Source organism: Melanerpes formicivorus, unplaced genomic scaffold (genome assembly GCF_026170545.1).
Source record: "Melanerpes formicivorus ecotype bairdi unplaced genomic scaffold, bMelFor1.0.p_v2 SCAF_7, whole genome shotgun sequence".
NCBI lineage: Eukaryota > Metazoa > Chordata > Aves > Piciformes > Picidae > Melanerpes > Melanerpes formicivorus.
The window spans coordinates 18,024,802-18,044,291 of NW_027142359.1; the positions used below are offsets into that span (position 1 = coordinate 18,024,802).

The following is a 19,490-nucleotide window of genomic DNA, read 5'->3' on the forward strand; positions in this document are numbered from 1 at the left end:
TTCATACCAAATGCTAACTGGTTTCTTCTGATCCTGAAGGAAGTAAAGGCTGATGTATATATTAATGAACTGAACTATAATACAGGTTTGTGCACTCAAATAACCAAGAATAGAAAAACTGTAACAATCTTCTCATGCTGGCTAATGGGGGCACTCATCCTGGATTTGCATCCTGGTTGTGTTTTTATCAGGATGTCAAATCAACTCAAAGAAGCAGCTCTTATAAGACATTTTTTTTTTTTTAATGCTATTTAAAACTCCTGGTTTTAAAAAATACCAGAAATCATGCAAGAGAGAAAACACACTCTGAAAACAATCTCAGAAACACCTAGGCCAAGTCCTTTGGGTAATAAAGAAATGGAGAAGTATCTGTTTCAACTGATCTCAGACAAGTTTATTCAAAGCCAACATCTATCAGACAAGACAGATGTTTTAGTCTTCATGAAGATTTCTGCCTGTTGGTTTGGTCACATGAGAGGGCATACAAAGCAATCATACTACCTTAGTGAAAAAATCAGAGGCTCTTTGCAACTGGATCTTCTAATAGATTTTATCATTTCTATTGCTCCAGGGTTTGTAAATTAAACATGTATAGAATACTGTGGTGGGTTGAGGTGGGTTCCATACATACATGGAAACAGTCAACCAAGTTTAGGCTGTATTCAGAAATGGTGATTTACCTATCCATGCCTTTGGTGGCACTGGAGGAGAAGTTAATCACATAATGGAATTTCCCCATTTCGGCCTTAAAAGCACAGGCCGATTACTAAGAAAAGCTACAGGACTTCAACGCAAAATCAATTCACTTTTCATAACTAAAGGAAGTGTTCCTGTGAAAATGTTCAGAATAAATGTAATTTTGCATCACTGCACTCCTTAGTCTGCTCATGAGTAAGGCAGCAACAAAACACATAACGTGGAATTTATATTTCTAGTGCTAAACTTGGAAAAGAAAACAGTAAACATGAGCGTGTTTTTGCAGTGGCCTCTGTCACTACATTCCATGGCATACATATTCCTTGTCATTTACATTTCTTGGCTTAAAGGAGCCCTTGCAGCACCAACTTGGTTTTCCAGGCTGAAAGAAACTCCACAGAGCTTCTCAAAACCTGCTTAGGACCATCTTGGTCATCATATTTGGTCATCATCTTTTTCATAGCTAGTGCTGATGAGGAGCAGTGAGGTAGTATAAGCTGCCTAACCTCTTACATATAATGAGGTTGTTCCGGAGTTATGTTTTCTTACAAGGCAATAAAATCATGCACCAGAGGTACCTAAATGCCTCTTCCACTACTGCTTTAGAGACTGAAAGGCTGAGTAGTACTCTGAAGTGCTACAAGTTTATGATGCTGACACATGAAACAGTTCCACACTTCAGCCGTACTGGCACCACCAGCATGACACTATCCCTCTCTTTAGCTCTGTCTTATTAAGTTTCCTGCTGCTACGCTCATTCTCCCACCTTCTTGTCTCTTTGCTAACTTCTAGCTTGGCTGCCTCCACTCACAGAATTCTCTCTCACCAAAATGTCACTTCTGTGGCTCTAGTTAAGGCTGAATCTCAAGTCATGCTCCTCTTCCCCTTGTCACCTTTCTGTCCTATCTTAGCTCACAAGGTCTTCACAGCATACCCTTTCTCAAATATTTAGACAGTCATAGCACCTTCTAAACACTCGACAAATTAACAGAAAATTACTGGATCACTTCAAACCACCACCTAACAGCATGTTTCTAATTAATAGTAGAAGATAGAACACAGAAAGTTCCACCTTGACACGAGAAGAAACTTTAATGTGAGGGTGACAGAGCATTGGAACAAGCTCCGGAACAAGAGAATCTCTCTGGGGACCTTCAAACCCTAGATGATCCTGCTTTGACAGGGGAGTTTGGATCCAATGATCTCTGGAAGTTGCTTCCAATCCCTAACATTCTGTGATTCTGAGATAACTAGAATCTTCCCTTCCTTTTTGTATTTTCACTGGTAGAATCCATATTATAAAACATTTATGTGAAACATTGCCCAGAAACTCCATCAGAAAGCTGTAAAGCTAGATATGAAGAAATGGTATGAAATTCTGAACTCTGTGCTAACATCAATTGTTTCTCACACAAGTTGCTGTTTCTTGTTTTGTTTTCTTAAAGAGGTATGTAAAAAGAGATGCTCTCCATCTATTCTTATAGATTCAAACAAGCTAATAAAGTATACATATTTTGTACTTCTCTGCAACACCTCTCTGTACTTCTCTCTGTACCTCAGTCAGTCTTCTGCATCTCACACAGCTGTATGAGCAATTTGGTCAAACAATACCAAAAGAAAACTAAACCAGAAATAAATTAAATAGACTAAAGGACTTTTAAGTCACCTAGTCCATTTAACAAGCAGCTACTATTGCTCTGCCCATGTTATTTTAAAAACATATTAAGACACAGCACATTAACCAAGTGGATTTCCAAGCATAACAACAGTACAGGAAAATAAGTCAGTGTGGTCCAACACATCCTTCACTCCTAGTGAAGGGCTCATTTGATCACTGAGTTGTTGCATAGCCAGCAATTTCATTGGGCCAGACCTTCTGGACATGCGTGTCAGTAATGGTCCTCTCAGCAAAGCTTCAGCTTTAGCAGCTGAGCAAACTTCTCTCAACAGACTTGTGCTGGCCCTGTGGCACACACTGCACCAAGTATACATGTATACATAACTTGTGAGGGATCAACTTGGTTATAGGTGAAAATTAAAGGTATTCTAAAAGTTTTACAACACAACCTATGAATTCATTTTTAAAATGCATCCCAACAAAGCATATAAGTGAGTAGCACATGAACCACAGAAGTTCTGTCATTTTTACTTGAATGCATTTGTTGGCATGTTATAAAAACTGTACAACAATAAAATACAGACTAAAAAAATATGCCATATTTCACTGGTGCCACGTCTATCAAATTTACACTGGCATGACCTAGCTAGCTGTATTTGCATATATTCACACTGGTCACTACTCCTCTACAGTCTGCAAAGAGTTCCTTTAAGGTCTCTAGCAGCAGCAAGATTAAGACGACTGCAAAGGCTTCTCTGTCCCTGGAGATCAGTTTCATGGAAGGCTGAGTATCACCACAGAAACCAACTACAAAAACAGTCTACAGGCTCCTGCACCGTTACTCTGGTAAAGCAATTTGTACTACGTGAAAGGCAAGGGCACAAATGCTGAAAACTGATCAAAGTAAACACTGCTGTTAAAGTACCATTTTGTTTTGCTGACTTCAAGGCATCACATCACAGACTCTGTGTTTTGTTCTAAACAGATGAAAGTCAAGTGCCAAGGATTTGTAAGGCTGACTTAACCATTCCAGTGTGAAAGGCTTCGATAAATTCATAGCACATTTTCCAAAACCAGCCATTACGAATTTGTGCTAATAAACCAGGACAGAATATGCTGTGCTATATTGGATTACACTGCCCAGGCTAGGACAGCTGTTCTCTAAAAGAGAAGAGAAAAATTAAATTTAACTCTCAGACCATAAGAATACTTTTTGACTTACAAGGGATGCAAAAAGATGGATTTATGACATCTTACAATCATCCGGCTGTGAAGATTATGTAGCACAAAGCAGGCAAAATTTAGAGCAGAGATTTGAAAAGTTAAACCCACCACTGCATTCACTAAGTGTTTGCACTCTTTTTGTTAATATGATAGTTATAGGATATAGGTTATTCTGGTATCATAACCAAGAAATTGGTATGAAGAAACATGAAAAATATGATGCTGATACATTCGCTATAAAAGAAAACCATTGAGGATTAATCCATGGATTAATTCATTAATCCACTTTAAGTGGTGCACTCTACTGCTGCACTGCTTTTCAAGAGTATTTATCAGTTGCTTTAGGAAATATCTCCAGTCCAATTTTTTTATTTTGGAGACGAGAGCAAAGAACAAGTGTATTCTTTAGGCAGGGACTGTAAATTCAAAATGGAACACTTGAAGGTTCCCCTCCGTATTTCTGCTGTGCTCACTGAATATTGAATTACAGATTTGATAGCAAGACAGCCACAGTAGATCACAGTGTCCAGCTTTCAGAAGCCAAGAGGTTCTGAGAGATTTTGCTGATTTTTCCAAGAAAGCAAAATATGTTCACATGCTGTTACTGCTTGAAGGTAATTTTGCTGGAAGAGTTACATATTTGCACTCTTAAACAATTGTATAAGCAAGTTCCTATAAGGCACGTAAAATGCCATCACTTCCTCTCTGGGAAGGCTCTCCAATGAAGACTCTCAATCATACAGGGTAACCAGCTACTTTTTGAAAACTCATGACAACAATGAGACAAAAGATCTTCAGCACAGCACCACAGAAATGAACACTCCCAGGAAAATTACAATACCATTAAAAACAAGCACTCACACAGGTATTTTTTCTTTGCCAGCAGAACTTGAAGCTCAGTCATCGTCACAGCCCTTGTCAGACACACACCATGCTTCCTTCTCTCTGCCATACCCAGCACTAAAGGATGCTGATGGGACAGGGATTTATCTCGATGGGAGAGGGCAGGAGGGCTACAACCCGTAAGGCAGACATGGGGAGGGAAAGCCTTTTCTTTTTTGCATTACTGTCAGAACGAGGCACAACTCAGTCCTCAGGGAACTGGTCTGAATCCCTGGTAGCTTTTACCAGGCATGTGGAGGAATGAAGTTTATTTGCAAGGCTCAGGTAACACTCTAATTCTAAAAATCAGTCCTTGGCTCACTTTATCCTAAATACACATTTGCAAATGGATTGGCATTGCCTGGGCCTTCTCGCCCACACTCACGAGACTGGCTAAACAGTAGTTACAGCTCAGTAATGCAAATCATGGGAAAGATTCATCCCTGGCATAATTCCACTGAAGCTACTGGCTATAAGCCAGAGACTGATGTGGTCCCATATGTTACCTTATAAAAAAGGAATACTATTGCACAATCTGCTGACCCTTATGCTCTACCACCCAGACTGAAAAACTGGGCTCCATCAAGAAGACAAGAGAACAGACATGCTGATAAGGACTACCCAGCTATGATCTACAGCTCATTGCACACTCTTCATTAAAAAGTACTGTTGGAAACCTTCGACTGAAAGGCATTTGACATTTCCCTCCTCCCCTCCACCTTCCTTCTCTACATTTCTCTTGCATCAGGGGCTAAAGGTCAGGGTGGGCTATGCTAGACACAGGCAGTTCCCTCCCCAAAGAACTTGCAAATCAAGAGATTTGAATCCTTCACCACATGGATGTGTCTGCCAACATCCAGTAACATACTATTTTGTAATATTCATGTTCCCAGAAAGCCACTTGAACATGAAGATGCATTAGTCATGATTTGGAGAAGAAATGGCAGCGTCGACACGTGTTCAAGGGGAGAACTAAGCAAAGCTCCCTTTGCCTTTATTGGGGTTGCAGCATCACTCCTGCGTTTGGTGCCTGCTACACTCAGGGCAAAGCAACGCACCCAAATGGACACACCTTCTTTAACAACATCTAAAGGTCTACCCACAGAACCAGTTTGAAAACTGACTTGCCCATCCACAGCAGTTGTACCCGACAGCTTAATGAAAGACTCCATTAGAACAAATGAATATGCTGCAAGCTTTTAGGCAAGTATTGCCTGTAATTCTCCCGCCAGTATAAGACCTGGTACCTTCCTAGCTCTAAATATGAAATGGCCAAGATAAGGTGTAGATCTGTGTAAAAAAGGATGGGATTCCAGCACAGTTCAATCTCCTCATATATATTAGTAATCCAGCTGCTCCAGACAATTTTCAGGTTAAATTCAGTACTGTAATGTTATCACATACATCATGTGTGAGATAAATACCATATAGTACAGTGGCAAACTGTAGGACACTAAACATGGTTCTCAGTATCTGGCAGTTTGTGCCTGGTTTGTATGTGGTTCATAACTTCTGTTTGACTGCACACCAGTGATACTTTCTCCTCAAAAGTGTAAGAGCAGGCAACTGTGTTGGTATGCTTTTACTGGAAATGCAGTGACTGAATTGTCCCATAGCTCCCACAGAGTCAGAACGTTCTGACACTACAAAATACTGCTTCTAACTTCACAAAAACATTGGACTATTTCTGCCCACACCTTAGTCACATAAGTTATTTTCAGACCAAAATGCAGCAAATTAACTTTTAGTGTTTCAAACTTGTCATTTTAAGCTGGAGCTGTCAAACATAATCATGTTATGCTAGATGTTAATCCTTTGTGCAAATACCTAAGTAATCAAAAATTTAGGACCAAAGCTCTTCCCAACAGAAATAACTTGTCAAATGAGCAAGACAGTTAATGAAGTCTAGAAAGTGGATTACTTTTGCAGTGAAAGTGAAAAGAAAAGCAGGTTTTATTCAAGGACAACTATTTCAGAACACAAAGAGTAATAATTATATTAGTGTAAGCCATACTCACACTGATAGAGTTAGCTCTGTGTCAATCATCTTAAAAATTACAACCCGAAGAGTTTACTGATAAATTTTACATACAGATCATACACACAATGTAAACTGTCTACTTTAGCTTTATCTGAGTAGTACAAGATCCAGTGTTCCCTATGTAAGTACTACAATCCAGGTTTTAGATTTTTAGCGTTATCTCATGCATGGTTTGAGGAAACATAGTTCTCCTGAAAAATAAGATTTGTCTGCAATAAAGAAAGCAAAGTCTCTGCACAAGCCCCTCTGCTCAGCTCTGAAAACAAATGTAACCTTTAAGTGCTGTTCCCACTTTGGGCACCTCCTGAACAAGAGTTGCCCACAGCAACCAGCCCTACAATTCACTCAATGGAAAGCCCATGCCCACCAGTCCAAGGCTGAGACTACTTTGCTAATTTCTCCTGTGACCTGAACTAGACACTTGGGCTCCCAAAGATTAAGTGAAACCATTTGTGCCGTCCACCCCTCCACAAAGTAGTCATGCTTCCCAGCACTAGAGAACAAGAAACACGATGTTTTGCTCAGTTCTGCATTTGTCAGATGATGTCAATACTGTTGATGTGCTGTATAATGAATCCTTAGGGGAAAGTCCTCCTTTTATACATTTTGTGGGAAAATTTCTTGTTGCTTTTAGATCTGTTTAAGGCCCCAGGATCCATTCCTGTAAGCTGCCCCACTATTATTTAAGTGGCGTATTCACAAAAGGTACCACATCAGACTGAGTTTTAGTTTAACAATTAATGCACAAGACTCATGCAAAAACATTTTTCCAGACAAATATTCTCTTGTGTCCTTACATGTACATATTGCAGATGTAAGCTTTTCTTTGATGAATCAGATGGACTGCAAAGTTTTATCACACAGAATCAGGTTGGAGAAGACCTCAGAGATCATTAAGTCCAACCTATTACCCAACACCACCTGACAACTAAACCATGGCTCCAGTGCCACATCCACACTCCTCTTCCCTTCTTCCATCCCTGAACTATTACCAGATGTGCCAACATACTGCTCAACACCTTGAAAAAACAAATGCAGGGCAAGATTGCTATTATGCTGGAGGATATACAAGTACATGTAGAAAAGTAGGTCCTGTCCCAAAGAAAATGCTTCTTAAACTGAGAGATAAAAGACAGATGACAAACTTCTGCTAGGACCATTTTGCCTAAACGTATCTGGAGCATTCTAAGCAAGTCTACACATGCTTTTCCAGGTAAACACAGGTTTCCACTGCCTGCTGCATTAATGTACCACTACAGCATTGATACATCTTGCCCCTCAACGGGTCTCATTAGTCGTAGCTCACTATGAATCCAAGCACGGTTTCAGAGACTTTGTGTTAGAAATATCTCATCTCTACCAGGTTCTGACAGAAGACAAAGCAAGATCATCATTCATCTCAACTGTCAAACAGTAGACTTCAACTAGTCTTCAGGGTTACAGAATGTCCATTATCTCCAAGAAAGTGATAGATTTTAACCTAAACCTGTGTAATTCTACAATGAGATTTAGGTCATCACCAATATTACCTCTGCATTATAAACTGCCACGGCAGCTGTTACACAGACTATCAGCTATAAATTGCCTATAATTCCTTCAAATGTTCTCAAGCCATTTAAATTTCAGATGTTTGTATCTCACAGAGGTGCTATTTTTGCAACACTGTGCAAAAATAGTTTATTTTCGATTTAAGTAAGTTTTACTGTTGTAGAAGTACTCTGTTTGTTTCAAAGGGAAAATAAGAGATTCTTCCAGAAAAACACAAACTTGAGTATGTGTCTATGATCTACATAAAAAACCCAGAGAAGTTGTGAAGTCTCCATCTCTGGAGGCATTCAGAACCCACCTGGTATGTCACTTGGTGATTTACTCTATGTGATCCTGCTCTAGAAGGAAGGTTGGACTAGAAGATCTTCAGACGTCTCTTCCAACCCCTACCATACTCTGTGATTCTGTGTGTGTGATTTGTTCCTTTTCTTCTGTCTTGCCACTGCAAGGCTTTACTTATTCAGCTGATACAGAAGCATGACTGTCAGGCATTGCAACCTCCACACAGTTTATGTTGGAAATTGTCCCCAATGCTAGGAGGATGAAGGAGAAAGACTTCATCAATTCCAGCTTTTTGGTTCAACCATGAACGTGACCACTCATTACAAGTACTGCTCCACTGCATGTATGAGTGCAAAGACAGACTGTAACCTGCCTATGCAGTTTGTGATGTAACAAACTCCTGGAAATGTCTTTTCTTGAGGAAAGTTACTATAGATGAAGTAGCAATTTATAAATACTCCAAGCCAGGTCAGACAGCAGTTTTGAGGAAGTAACTGGAGACCAAGAATGAGAAACAGAGTTTATGATCAAATCCAAACACATTATCTACCTAAAAAAAAACCATGAGCACATGTGCACAGTGTGCTTACACACACATGAGCAGGATGGGAGGAAGAAGACTCCATCTTGTGAAGACAGCAGCAGCAACTCAGTTTCTCTCTACTGTCCTATGGGCACTTGTAGCAGATGCAAACAAGAGTCCAATTTTCAGCTTCAATTTTAAATAGCAGTCAGCAAAACAAAAAACTTTTGAGTGATCAGAAAAGTCATTTTGACATATTCCCTTTTGAACCCTTGAGCCTTTTGTGGTGGGCCTTGGCACAGCTTCAAACATCATTCCACAGAGCTCTCAAACTGAGAGCTGCTCTGACTTCCTGCACACAGCAAACAAACCTGTTTCTAAAACCAGCAAATAGTGAAGGTTTGCACAGCACTTTCCAAGTCATGAGAAGTCACTGCTGCCTCTAAGGGTAGACATGCATCAAGCCATGCTCCTGCAAGCCAACAGGCTCTGCACAAACAGGCTCCTCTGGCTGACACATGACTTCCTCTGACAGTTCTGGTAGGCAGAACTTGAAACAGTTGCCAAATTCAATGACCAGCAAATCCTGAGCTGGCTAAAAACAACCCAAAGACTGCAGTCCAGAGTAAACAAGATGAAAAAAAAAATCCAACACATTAGAAAAGGCTGGATTTTATGAAAGCACAGATGCTTCAAAGCACTAACAACAAGAAGAGGGAGAACAGAGCTGTAGAGGCTCTTTAAGAAATGGAGGCTGAAGTGGCTGTTGGCTTGATTTTTACATATGTGGCAATGTAGTGTCCATCAGTCTAGTCATTAAGACATTGAGGGTCATTTTAGTATACATTGAACAATAGCAATTTCTGTGGAGCACACTGACAGTTTCTTGAAGGCTTAAAAAGGTCTATTGTGCTTCATTTCTGATACTCCAGCATCCCGGAAAGGGCTCTTGGGCAAGGCAGTGGGGAAAGGAAGTAACAGCAGCCTGTGAAATGACCCTGGTGAGCCAGTGCAACAACAACTGGGTGTGGGCAAGCTTTGGAAAACACCCAGGACAAAGACATGCACCTGATGAGGGATTACAGCTTTCCAAGCAACAAATAGAAGGCATTCCTGGAGTACATCCACCACAATGCCACTTACAACTTGACTCTGAAACCTCACAGAGCACTGGTGGAAACATTGATCTTCTGATGTGGGATCCTTCCCTGGCTCTTACAAATTATATGCAAAACATGATGAAAGGAAACTATGACAAAAAGCTGTAGCCAACAGAGTTTTGCAGGTCACCAAACTAATTTTCCACTGCTACTGCAAAGGTCCTCCTTGAAATAGTGAAGTTGTCTCTGCATGAATTCATGAGCCACAGATCATGAAGGCACGGTAACACAGTTGATCTTGATGGGCTCAACATAACTAGAGAGCTGGCCTGCATGTAAGATTGAAGCCAACCAAGCATTGTAGAATATTGTACATACCCACCCACATGGTATCTTAAAAAAAGTCCACAGTGTTCCACAGCAACCTGCACCACTCTTCTCTCAAGCCATCTCATTGTGTTAGTTCATGCCACTTTTGGTTCAAAACCCCTGCATATACTTGCTTTGCCACTTGCAACTCTACTGCTACATAGTCATTACTGCTGCTTGGCAAAAGTGGTCAGAAAGTAGAAAGAAAGAACAGAAAAATACCTTTGCAATGCTCAAATACCATCTGCACCATGCAGAGGCACAGGGACAATGTTTTATTTTATTCTAGTTGTGAAAGCTTATTCTAAAGCAGCAACCATTTTTCTTCAAAACAGAGGCCTTTGGCCTACCAGAAGTACCAAAGATAGCCTGCTGCAGCACAGGCTTTCCACTGTGCCACAGTAAACGAGCAAAGGGCAGACATAATGCAGTCTGGCAAATCAAGCAACATATCCTTTATTGCCCAGCCTAATTCTGCACCACATATTCTGGTCAGCTCACCAGAATCATCAAATTTGTACAGCCAAGCAATCTAGCAGTGCAGACTTAGTATTAATGTTAGTTAATTCTGTGGTCTTACCCAAAAGTTTAATCTCACAGAAGTAGCAAACTCTTCATTCTTGAGCCTCTTATTTTAGTACGAGTTTAGGACTGCATAGATAATGACTGTCCTAAAATAGAAAAATATTCTGCCACACAAGAATTATCCTGACTTCAGGATGCACTGCAAATGTCAGGATGGAGAAATACATTATCATCTGACTCTTCCAGCCTTCCTGTCCCATATTTACAATGTAGAGAATTTTCTTCAGAAAGTACATAAAGATTGGACTTAAATAATTTTGCCCATCATTTTATCACTTTCAGGCGGGTTGGCTCAGGAGCCTGAGCTGCATCACTAGTAAATATCTGGCTATTAGACTGTTCCACAGGAACTAACAGGCATTTTAGTATCAGGTTTTCTCTCAAAGGAAAATATTTTTTATTATGGAATTGTTGCCAAGTAACACTGATGAAACAGAGGGGGAAAAGTCTGTCCAATTATTACAGCCTCAGTGACGTTACTCAAAATTATAAAGGAGTCCTTGATTTTCTTGCCTTCATTTCACAGAACACATGTTGAACATCTGTATCAGGCATAACATCTTAAAGCTATTGAGGATGAGGATGTCAATGCAAACAATAGTGAGTCCACTGCCAGGAACTCTTGATTCCATGTATTCATATGTATTCAATCCTAAGTATTCACATGAGACTAATTCTATATGCCCATGCTCCCCGTTTCGCTGTTTCAATTGTGGCTGCATGCCTGATGCAGCTCAGAGAAATTCAAACAACAGGTATAATAAAAGAATCCTCCATTAATTTAGGACTTGAAAATAGACCTAGAGGAGTGTCTTTCATCTGAAAATAATTTTTACGTTTTTCTATGCACGTTTTCTTGGTGCAAAACTCCAGAGTTTCCACATGGCTCCACAAAAACCAACTGTTTCTCAGAATAAGCAGCTCCATGAGAACAAGCAAATATCTCCTTTCTAAAAACTGGGAAAATGAAGCAGTGAAGATACCCAAAGAGAAAGTGTAAGAGTTCAGTAGTTCGTGGCTTTCAGCTGAGACCCAGATCAGTACAGAAATGCACACATGCACTCACTTCCCCAGGAATATTTGATCAAATAAAACAAACAAAAAAGGCTTGCATTTTTCATGCCAAGTTCAATATAAACACTTGTGGCTATTACATGCACCCTTATTCTATTTCCTACGATAAAGCACGGCCAATATGAATTGTGATAAAGACACTTCTTAGAAGTACCTTCAAAAGACTGAAACTTTTGGGGTTCTTACTTAAGAAGGGCTCTTCACAGTCTCAACAAATGAGATGTCACCCCAACAGGGATTAATAAAATGAAATACAAAGACATTCCTTGAAGATCCCAGATATGATTGCAGCATTTTACGGGATGTTCTTATACTTACCAGATTTCAACCTTAACCTTCAAGTTTGTTCAGAAAACATAATCTCAAGCACTTCCAGTCCACCTCCTCCTGCCCCCCCCCCCCCAGTTTACAAGGAAGAAAAGAGCACTCGAACCTTAGTAATCTTTGCAGAAAAGCCTGCATATGTTACAGGAGGAACACATGCCCCTGCCATGCCCTCCCCCCACATCAGCCTCCCCTCCTTTGTTTAAAAGCAGTGAATGCTTGTTGTTTGTGTATTCTACACGAGTGTCCAAGTGACTTAAATTAATGTATAAATGTATGTTTCATATTTATGAGAACCACGATAACTGCACAAGTATGTTTAATGCATGAGCCGTCCGAGGAATTTGCTAAAGGAAGTTTACTCTTCTCCCTGCAAGTCAGGAACGTGTAATTTAGTGGCATCTAGCACAGGGCAGGTTAAAAACAAAACAAAATTCCACCTCCTCCCCCAGAGCAAGTCTTCACTTAAAGATTTTTTTTTTTTCAGATCTTGCATTCCACATTATTAGAAGTTCAGCCAACCTCTGAATGAATGTGTGATTTATTTTAAACATACTTTCGATGCTGCTGAGTTTAACTAATGTACTGTCAAAGAAAATAAATACTCATTTTATTCTGGAGTATGCTGGAAATAATTTATGACAAACAAATCCCTACCTTTGCTATCAGCATTTGCAGGCAACAGGAAATACCTCTGCTGGTAAATCAAACTAATGTAACTTGAAGTGATGGGTACATTCTACTTTTGTCTTAAAGGCCACTTCAACTTGGGTTTCACAATAATGGAAAAGATAACATTTGCTCTGCTTTGTTTTCCAAGTCTGGTCCTATAAGTAAAATCTGATCTTTCCAAGTTGTTTACACTCTTTTGTACAACACTGTCACCAGCAAGCCTTGCTCCAGCTTCCTGTGCATTTTTTAGACCAGCCATTTCCAAGATCTGTGGAAAACTGGTTGGGAGATGGGAGAAGGAGGCTGAGGGCTACCAATTGTGAAATATATTCTGTGCCCTATACTTTGGTATACCACGGAAGTAAGCAGAAACAATAGCTTGGGGCAAACTGCTTTCTTGCCATTTGTATGTTAGAGAAGGCACAAACAGCCTATTCCTACTAGACAACAACTATTTTTATTCAAAGCCAAATATTTAATTCTATTGTTCTGTCAACATGATCAGACAGTGGCACAGCCTGCAACCTCACACATGCACGGCTCTAGCACATGCTGAGTGAGCACAGAACTGCAGAAACTGCACTGTTACACAAACAGCCCTCAGAGCATCAAACCAGAGGGAAATTTGGTTTTACGCAAATGCAAACTTAGTACATTCATTTTGGTGTCTCAGGAGGTACAAGCTCCAGCTGTAGCTTCATTCCATCCCCAGGCACCGTTTAGTAAGAGGTTACAAGTTTCCACTACACCATGCCCTTACTGCAATGGAATTAAAGGTTCTTGGGTGACGAGAGGGGTGACAAATACATAGCAGAATGAGGTATTCACAACGCACTCCTCAATCTGATTACCCAATGCCTAACAAAGTAAAAATGCTTTTAAAAGCAAACAGAAACCCAAACCAAACATAAAATGTGTTCCTCGCTCCCAGCTCCCCCCCAAAAAACAACAAAAAAAACTGAAGATGGCCTGACATTTTTTGAATACAGGCAGCCAATGAGATGCCTGTTGGAAAAACAGTAAAATAACTTTTTCATTGTACACTAGACAATTCAGATGGTGTATATACTGAAAATGAACACAACAGCTGTAGTTTCACAGATCCATACAATACATATTGAGCTGGACACTACAAACCCAGCAAGGCTGTTAATGAGGTTAATAGAAGGACTTTGATTATGGCCTAGAGTATATGTCTTTATTTAAATCACTATGAAAGACCCCACAAACTGTTCTTTCAGCACAGATTTAGACCCTCTAAACTTCTGCCTGCTAGATCATCATCTTTGTTCTGTCATTAAAAATTCTGCTAATTGTGTACACATACATTGCTCTCACAGGATGCAGTACTAAGGATTTGTGTGTGTAATACTTCAAGAACATGAACCAAGAGACTCCATTTTCATGGCATGTCATGGTTTCTTTTTACTTTGGCACTTTGTTTGGGTGTAATTTGGAAGTAAACAACAATAGCACACAACTTAGTATCAAAAAATTTTCTTCCTGTGCTGTTGCTTTTGGAGCAGTTAAAGTTCTTGCCACTCCCTCCAAAAGCAGTATATATAAATAAGTAATTAGATTGTACTTAAGTACTACCATAGTCTGCAAGACTTGCTTTCTGTACTGCAGCCCCCCTCAGTGAAGCATTAAGGATATATTACAGTGCTAAAGGAATCTGAAGTTAACTATTTGTTTATAGTGGCCATGGCAGGGATTCAAAGGTATTCATGTTAATTTACAACACATTTAGGTAAACGATCTGCTTTTGAAGACAGCCAATTCTGTAGCCCTCTTGCAGGTTTCAATCTGTTTCTTATTTCCTTTGCCCACACCATCACCTTTTTTAAAGTATACTTCATGGTTGTGAAAGGTGGTAGAGCGAGTGGCTGGGGATGGAAGCAGTTTACTCATACGACAGGCAAAGCATGGGTGGACAGAATCCATGCAAGCTGCACGTCTCTTTGTAGTCTTTCTGGTCACAATTCAGAAATAAAACTTTATTCAGCAAATGAATGTAGAACATTTATAGATACACTTGTAGCCAGGGATCTGAAGGAAAACTAATTTTCCCTTTACCTCTCTTTCGTGATGACCAAGACCCTCATCAGGATTTCTGAGATTGAGGACATGGACTTCTTGTGGCAGGCCTGTTGTGCCTCGGCTTGCACAGCCAGATAAGACTGTAAAACTCTCCAATAAGGCATGGACTGGGTGCGAATTGTTGACGGGTGATAAGACACATTCACTCCAAGGCACAGGACCTGCAGAGGTAGACAGAGATGCACATCATTTGGAGAAAAAAAAAAAAAGCAATACATAGATCACACTTGTCAAATAATGAACACCCTTTTAGTCACAAAATCTTTTCAGTTCAGTTCTCTCCAAAAGTCTCAATTTAAAGTATGAATTCCAAAATTGAGGCTAGTCTTGTCTTTAGCAGTGAGAAAAAAAGAGAAGTAAAGCCAAAAAGGACTCAAAGTGAGAAAAACAAAGCAGTGATAGTGGTGTGTCTTAGATGTGAATTAAGTCAAACATTATGTCCAAGCACTGAAAAATACAATCACGTATATGGAACAATGAAAAGGATTTGGGCAAATTGAATTTGTTGCTTTTGAAGCAGCACTGATTTATAGTGATCATCATTCAAATACGTGGTGCAGAACAGCAGACATCTGTCACACGATAAAATGAAATGTTTGTTTACTGAGTCTATTTTGTGTCTGACAGCAATTATCTACACTGATAACAGATATCTAGTCCAAAACCGAGTGTACACCCTTTCAAATAATCACCACAGCATGACGTAGTGCCATACTCTTATATAGCGCATGAGATAGTGTGTGATACAGCAAGATAGCACAAAAGCTGAAACATATGGAGCAGTTTACATTTAAACTGTATCTCAGGAAACTAAAGCAAGACAAATATTTATCAAAAGCAGCCCTGCCGTTCCTAAACAGCTCAACCCCACCCGACAGTAACAGATACAGTATAGTTTTTAATTCAGAGTCTCACAGGAGAATGTAATTGATTTAACCCCTGATTTGCACCATAGTCACTCAGATAAGAGTTAGACTCACACCAATCAGTCAGTGCAGATGCTGCAAAGCATAAAAAAAATAAGAAAGAAATAAGCTAGAAGCATGATTTATTTTCTTTTCCCTTCTCCCCCGAGACTGTACATCTGCAACTGAAGTAAAGTGCTTCTTTTGGAAAAAGTTCAAAATGAAAGAAAATCCTCAACTGGTCGAATGGCAGAGCTATGTTTGGTTTAGTGAAGTTAATCCCCAGCTATGGTAGCACTATAGCTCACTTGACTGCAGCATATACCTTTAATTATATTAGCACTGACATACATTTTGTTGGTTTAAAAGACAATTCATTCAAAATACTCTTAGCAGCTGGACATTTAGAAGTCCTCTAGAAAGGCTAACTTAAAACAAATTTTACCTGGAAAAAGCAAAGCCCCTATGCACAGGCAGATTTCCGCAGTGCCTCTAGCTGTGCATGCCTCGTCCTGCCAGAGGGGCCATTCCTGAAACCCACTGGTGCACAGTACATGTCCTACCAGCTCCAATAGAACAGGAGTATTTGTTAAAGGCAATGCTCAAGGCATAAATTATGCATGCCTGTGCTTGGGGTACAAACAAACTTTCTGCTCTCTATATGAGGAACTTGGTAGCAAGCACTGATCACCTGTTTAGGGGATTTGAGAGAGTTATTTGTCTCTTTTTGTAATCTGTTTTAAAGAACAGGCACGCAAAATTGAACCAGTCCAAGCAAAGAAGGGGGGGGGAGGGGGAGGAGGAGGAAATCAACAAGGCTTGTCATGGCTCTGGGCAACTTGATCTAGTGAGGATGCCCCTGCTTACTGCAGTGGGGGTTGTGCTAGATGACCCATGCAACCCAAACCAATCTATGCTGCTATGATAGAGTTGCCCTATTTCACGGGTGAAGAAATATTTAGAATTTGTAACAAAAATGTAACCAGCAGAAAGACCTCACTTTCCTGATATTGAAATGCAGATCAGATAACCTACCAATCAATCAGGTCAGCCACTCATGTGCAAGTGCTGCAGTAAGCCATGTTATACAACCTGCACAAAAATGCATTTCTAACTCCACAAGCACTTCTTGGGCTTTGGTACAAAATGAAAGCCATGAAGCCCTTGGTCATTACATTGCTTCTTGAAGAACAGAATGGTGCTGCCATTTATCATGATGCTTCTATCATAAGCACACATAAACAAGAACAAGGTGCAAGACTCTTCAGATGGAAACTGAGTGAGTTACATAAATGTGTGCTTTCCTTACCAAAGTTTCAGGAGAAAGCTAATACTTCCCTCTCAGGAGATGAATTCCCTTGTGAATATCTACTTCTGTGCAGTACATCTACCAGTTTTCCCCTCCAGCCTTCATCTGGTCTTTATTCTGTACAAATTTGCCACATTATAGTAAAACACATCTGGATTTTCCACTCACTTCCTACAAGGACTCATTCAATGAAGAATATAGTGATTGGTTCATTCAGGCTGTCTGTAACTGCCTCCCTCAACAGCACCTCAAGCATGCACTAAGAAAGCCCTTCTTTCAAGGCCACCTGTTCTGCTTGAGGAGCAGGATGGAAATGCTCCCAGAGGGAGCACAAGTACACATCCTGGATAACCATGTACAACTGAGCTTACCTGCACAGCAAAGGAAAGGCCAAAGCATGCCCACTCTGCCTGCACCACGTCCCCAATCTCCTGAGGAAACCTCATCACCCTACTGGCAACAGGCTGTACTAATTTTAAGCAGAAATTACTGGCATAGGCCCACAGTTGAGCTGCATGGCATCAAAATACACACTGGCTTGCACCCTGCCAACCTGTGGCACACCACTTCTGTCAGATCTGTTTTGAGATCTGTCTTTGTGCAGAGACCTGCTTTAAGCCACTTAGTATTAGAAGTCAATGTTTCGGGGGGCTACTGCATTTGGCAGAGCAGCTTTCAGACCAGTCTCTCAAGTTGACTATGATAAACTCTTGAAATCTGAAGTGAAGATCAGGGTGTAGTCTGGCTACACTGCATTCAGACCACATATTGGCCATTGGAATGTGCTGCCCAGGGAGGTGGTAGAGTCACCATCTCTGGAGGTGTTCAAGAGGGGACTGGACGTGGCACTTGAAGCCGTGGTTTAGTTAGTCATGAGGTGTTGGTGATAGGTTGATGATCTCTGAGGTCTTTTCCAACCTATGATTCTATGACTGCCCCCATACAAGGAATGACAGTGGGGTAAACAACAGAAGAGATATTCTGGATGCTGAATTTTTAGTTTCACATAGGTGTAGCTGTGTCCTAGGACCATACTCCCCTTCCTAGGAACCCAAGACTTTGTGGTCATTATTTCTCTTAAATGTGCTGCTACTACCAAGCAGCAAACTTCATGAACAGAAATTTGCATATTGCCCAACCACTAAATTTGGTGTAGTGCCATTCCCAGCATATGTTTGCTCACCTGGAGAAACAAGAAAAGAGAAAACTTATTTCTAGGTCACAAAATCCACTGATGCTCAGCCTGTACATGGCACAAGACAGTTCTTTCTGCCACCTTCTCTCCATTTATGCTGTATTCTGGTTTACTCTTACAGTGCACACATCCCAGCACTGCCAGACTATTTGCTAAACATTGATTAACAACATTTCTTTCCAGCACTTCCTACTGCACCTGCAGATTTGTCTCAGTCAAAGGCAGGGAGGTGCCACTCTGAGGCACTGTCAATCCAGTGGGAGTAATGAGAGCTTTCCTCTGTCCAAATGAGCTTTTCTCACTCTTCTTTGTGCTCTCACAGACCCCTCTTTCTTTAGCTTCCTTCCTTCCTGCCACCTTTCTCTGATTGGAAAGCTAGTTACTTGCCTTAGGTAGCTTAAGTCCTATAAAATGCATATTTACCACTCTGACAACAAACAAACAGAAAGCTCCATAATGCCACTAATCTGACTGTCACCTACACACCAACTGTTTATATTTGAAAGACAACATGAAACCACAGCTTCACCCTGCCTGGGCTTTACTGTTCTACTGCCCTACTCTCACCAAACACCAACACTGGTCTCTGCCAGCTGCCCACTCCAGGCCCACAGGGCACTCCTGTTGACCTCACCTGAATCAGCAACACTGACATCCTGCCAAAGTTCACTATCATTACTGCTTAAGGCACAGGTCATCCAATTAACACAGACCGCCTCAAAAGCTCCAAATATGTACAGACACTCTTGTACCTCATCCCCAGCAAACTGGCACTTTAAGAGCCAAAAGTATCTTCCATTTCATACATCCTAGCACGGCTACAAGCTTTTAGTGCCATTTCAGCTGAGAATGTATTTGAAGCACTCATCCATTTAAATTTGTTATTAAATTGCATTGGTTAGGCTGCACCTTGAGTACTGCGTCCAGTTCTGGGCCCCTCAGTTTAAGAAGGACATTGAGACACTTGAACGTGTCCAGAGAAGGGCAACAAGGCTGGTGAGAGGCCTTGAGCACAAGCCCTATGAGGAGAGGCTGAGGGAGCT

The 19,490-nt window shown here is 40.6% G+C and overlaps 1 protein-coding gene across 2 annotated transcripts in view; it reads right to left on the reverse strand.

Annotated features, from left to right (window-relative positions):
- The window catches only part of TGFBR3 (transforming growth factor beta receptor 3), a 113,066-nt gene that overhangs the window by 52,973 nt on the left and 40,603 nt on the right, over positions 1 to 19,490 (reverse strand). For both annotated transcript variants that reach the window (XM_068141247.1, XM_068141248.1), the window contains exon 3: positions 15,015 to 15,199. In XM_068141247.1, the coding sequence (XP_067997348.1) occupies positions 15,015 to 15,199 (185 nt within the window). The remainder of the gene's footprint in view (positions 1 to 15,014; positions 15,200 to 19,490) is intronic.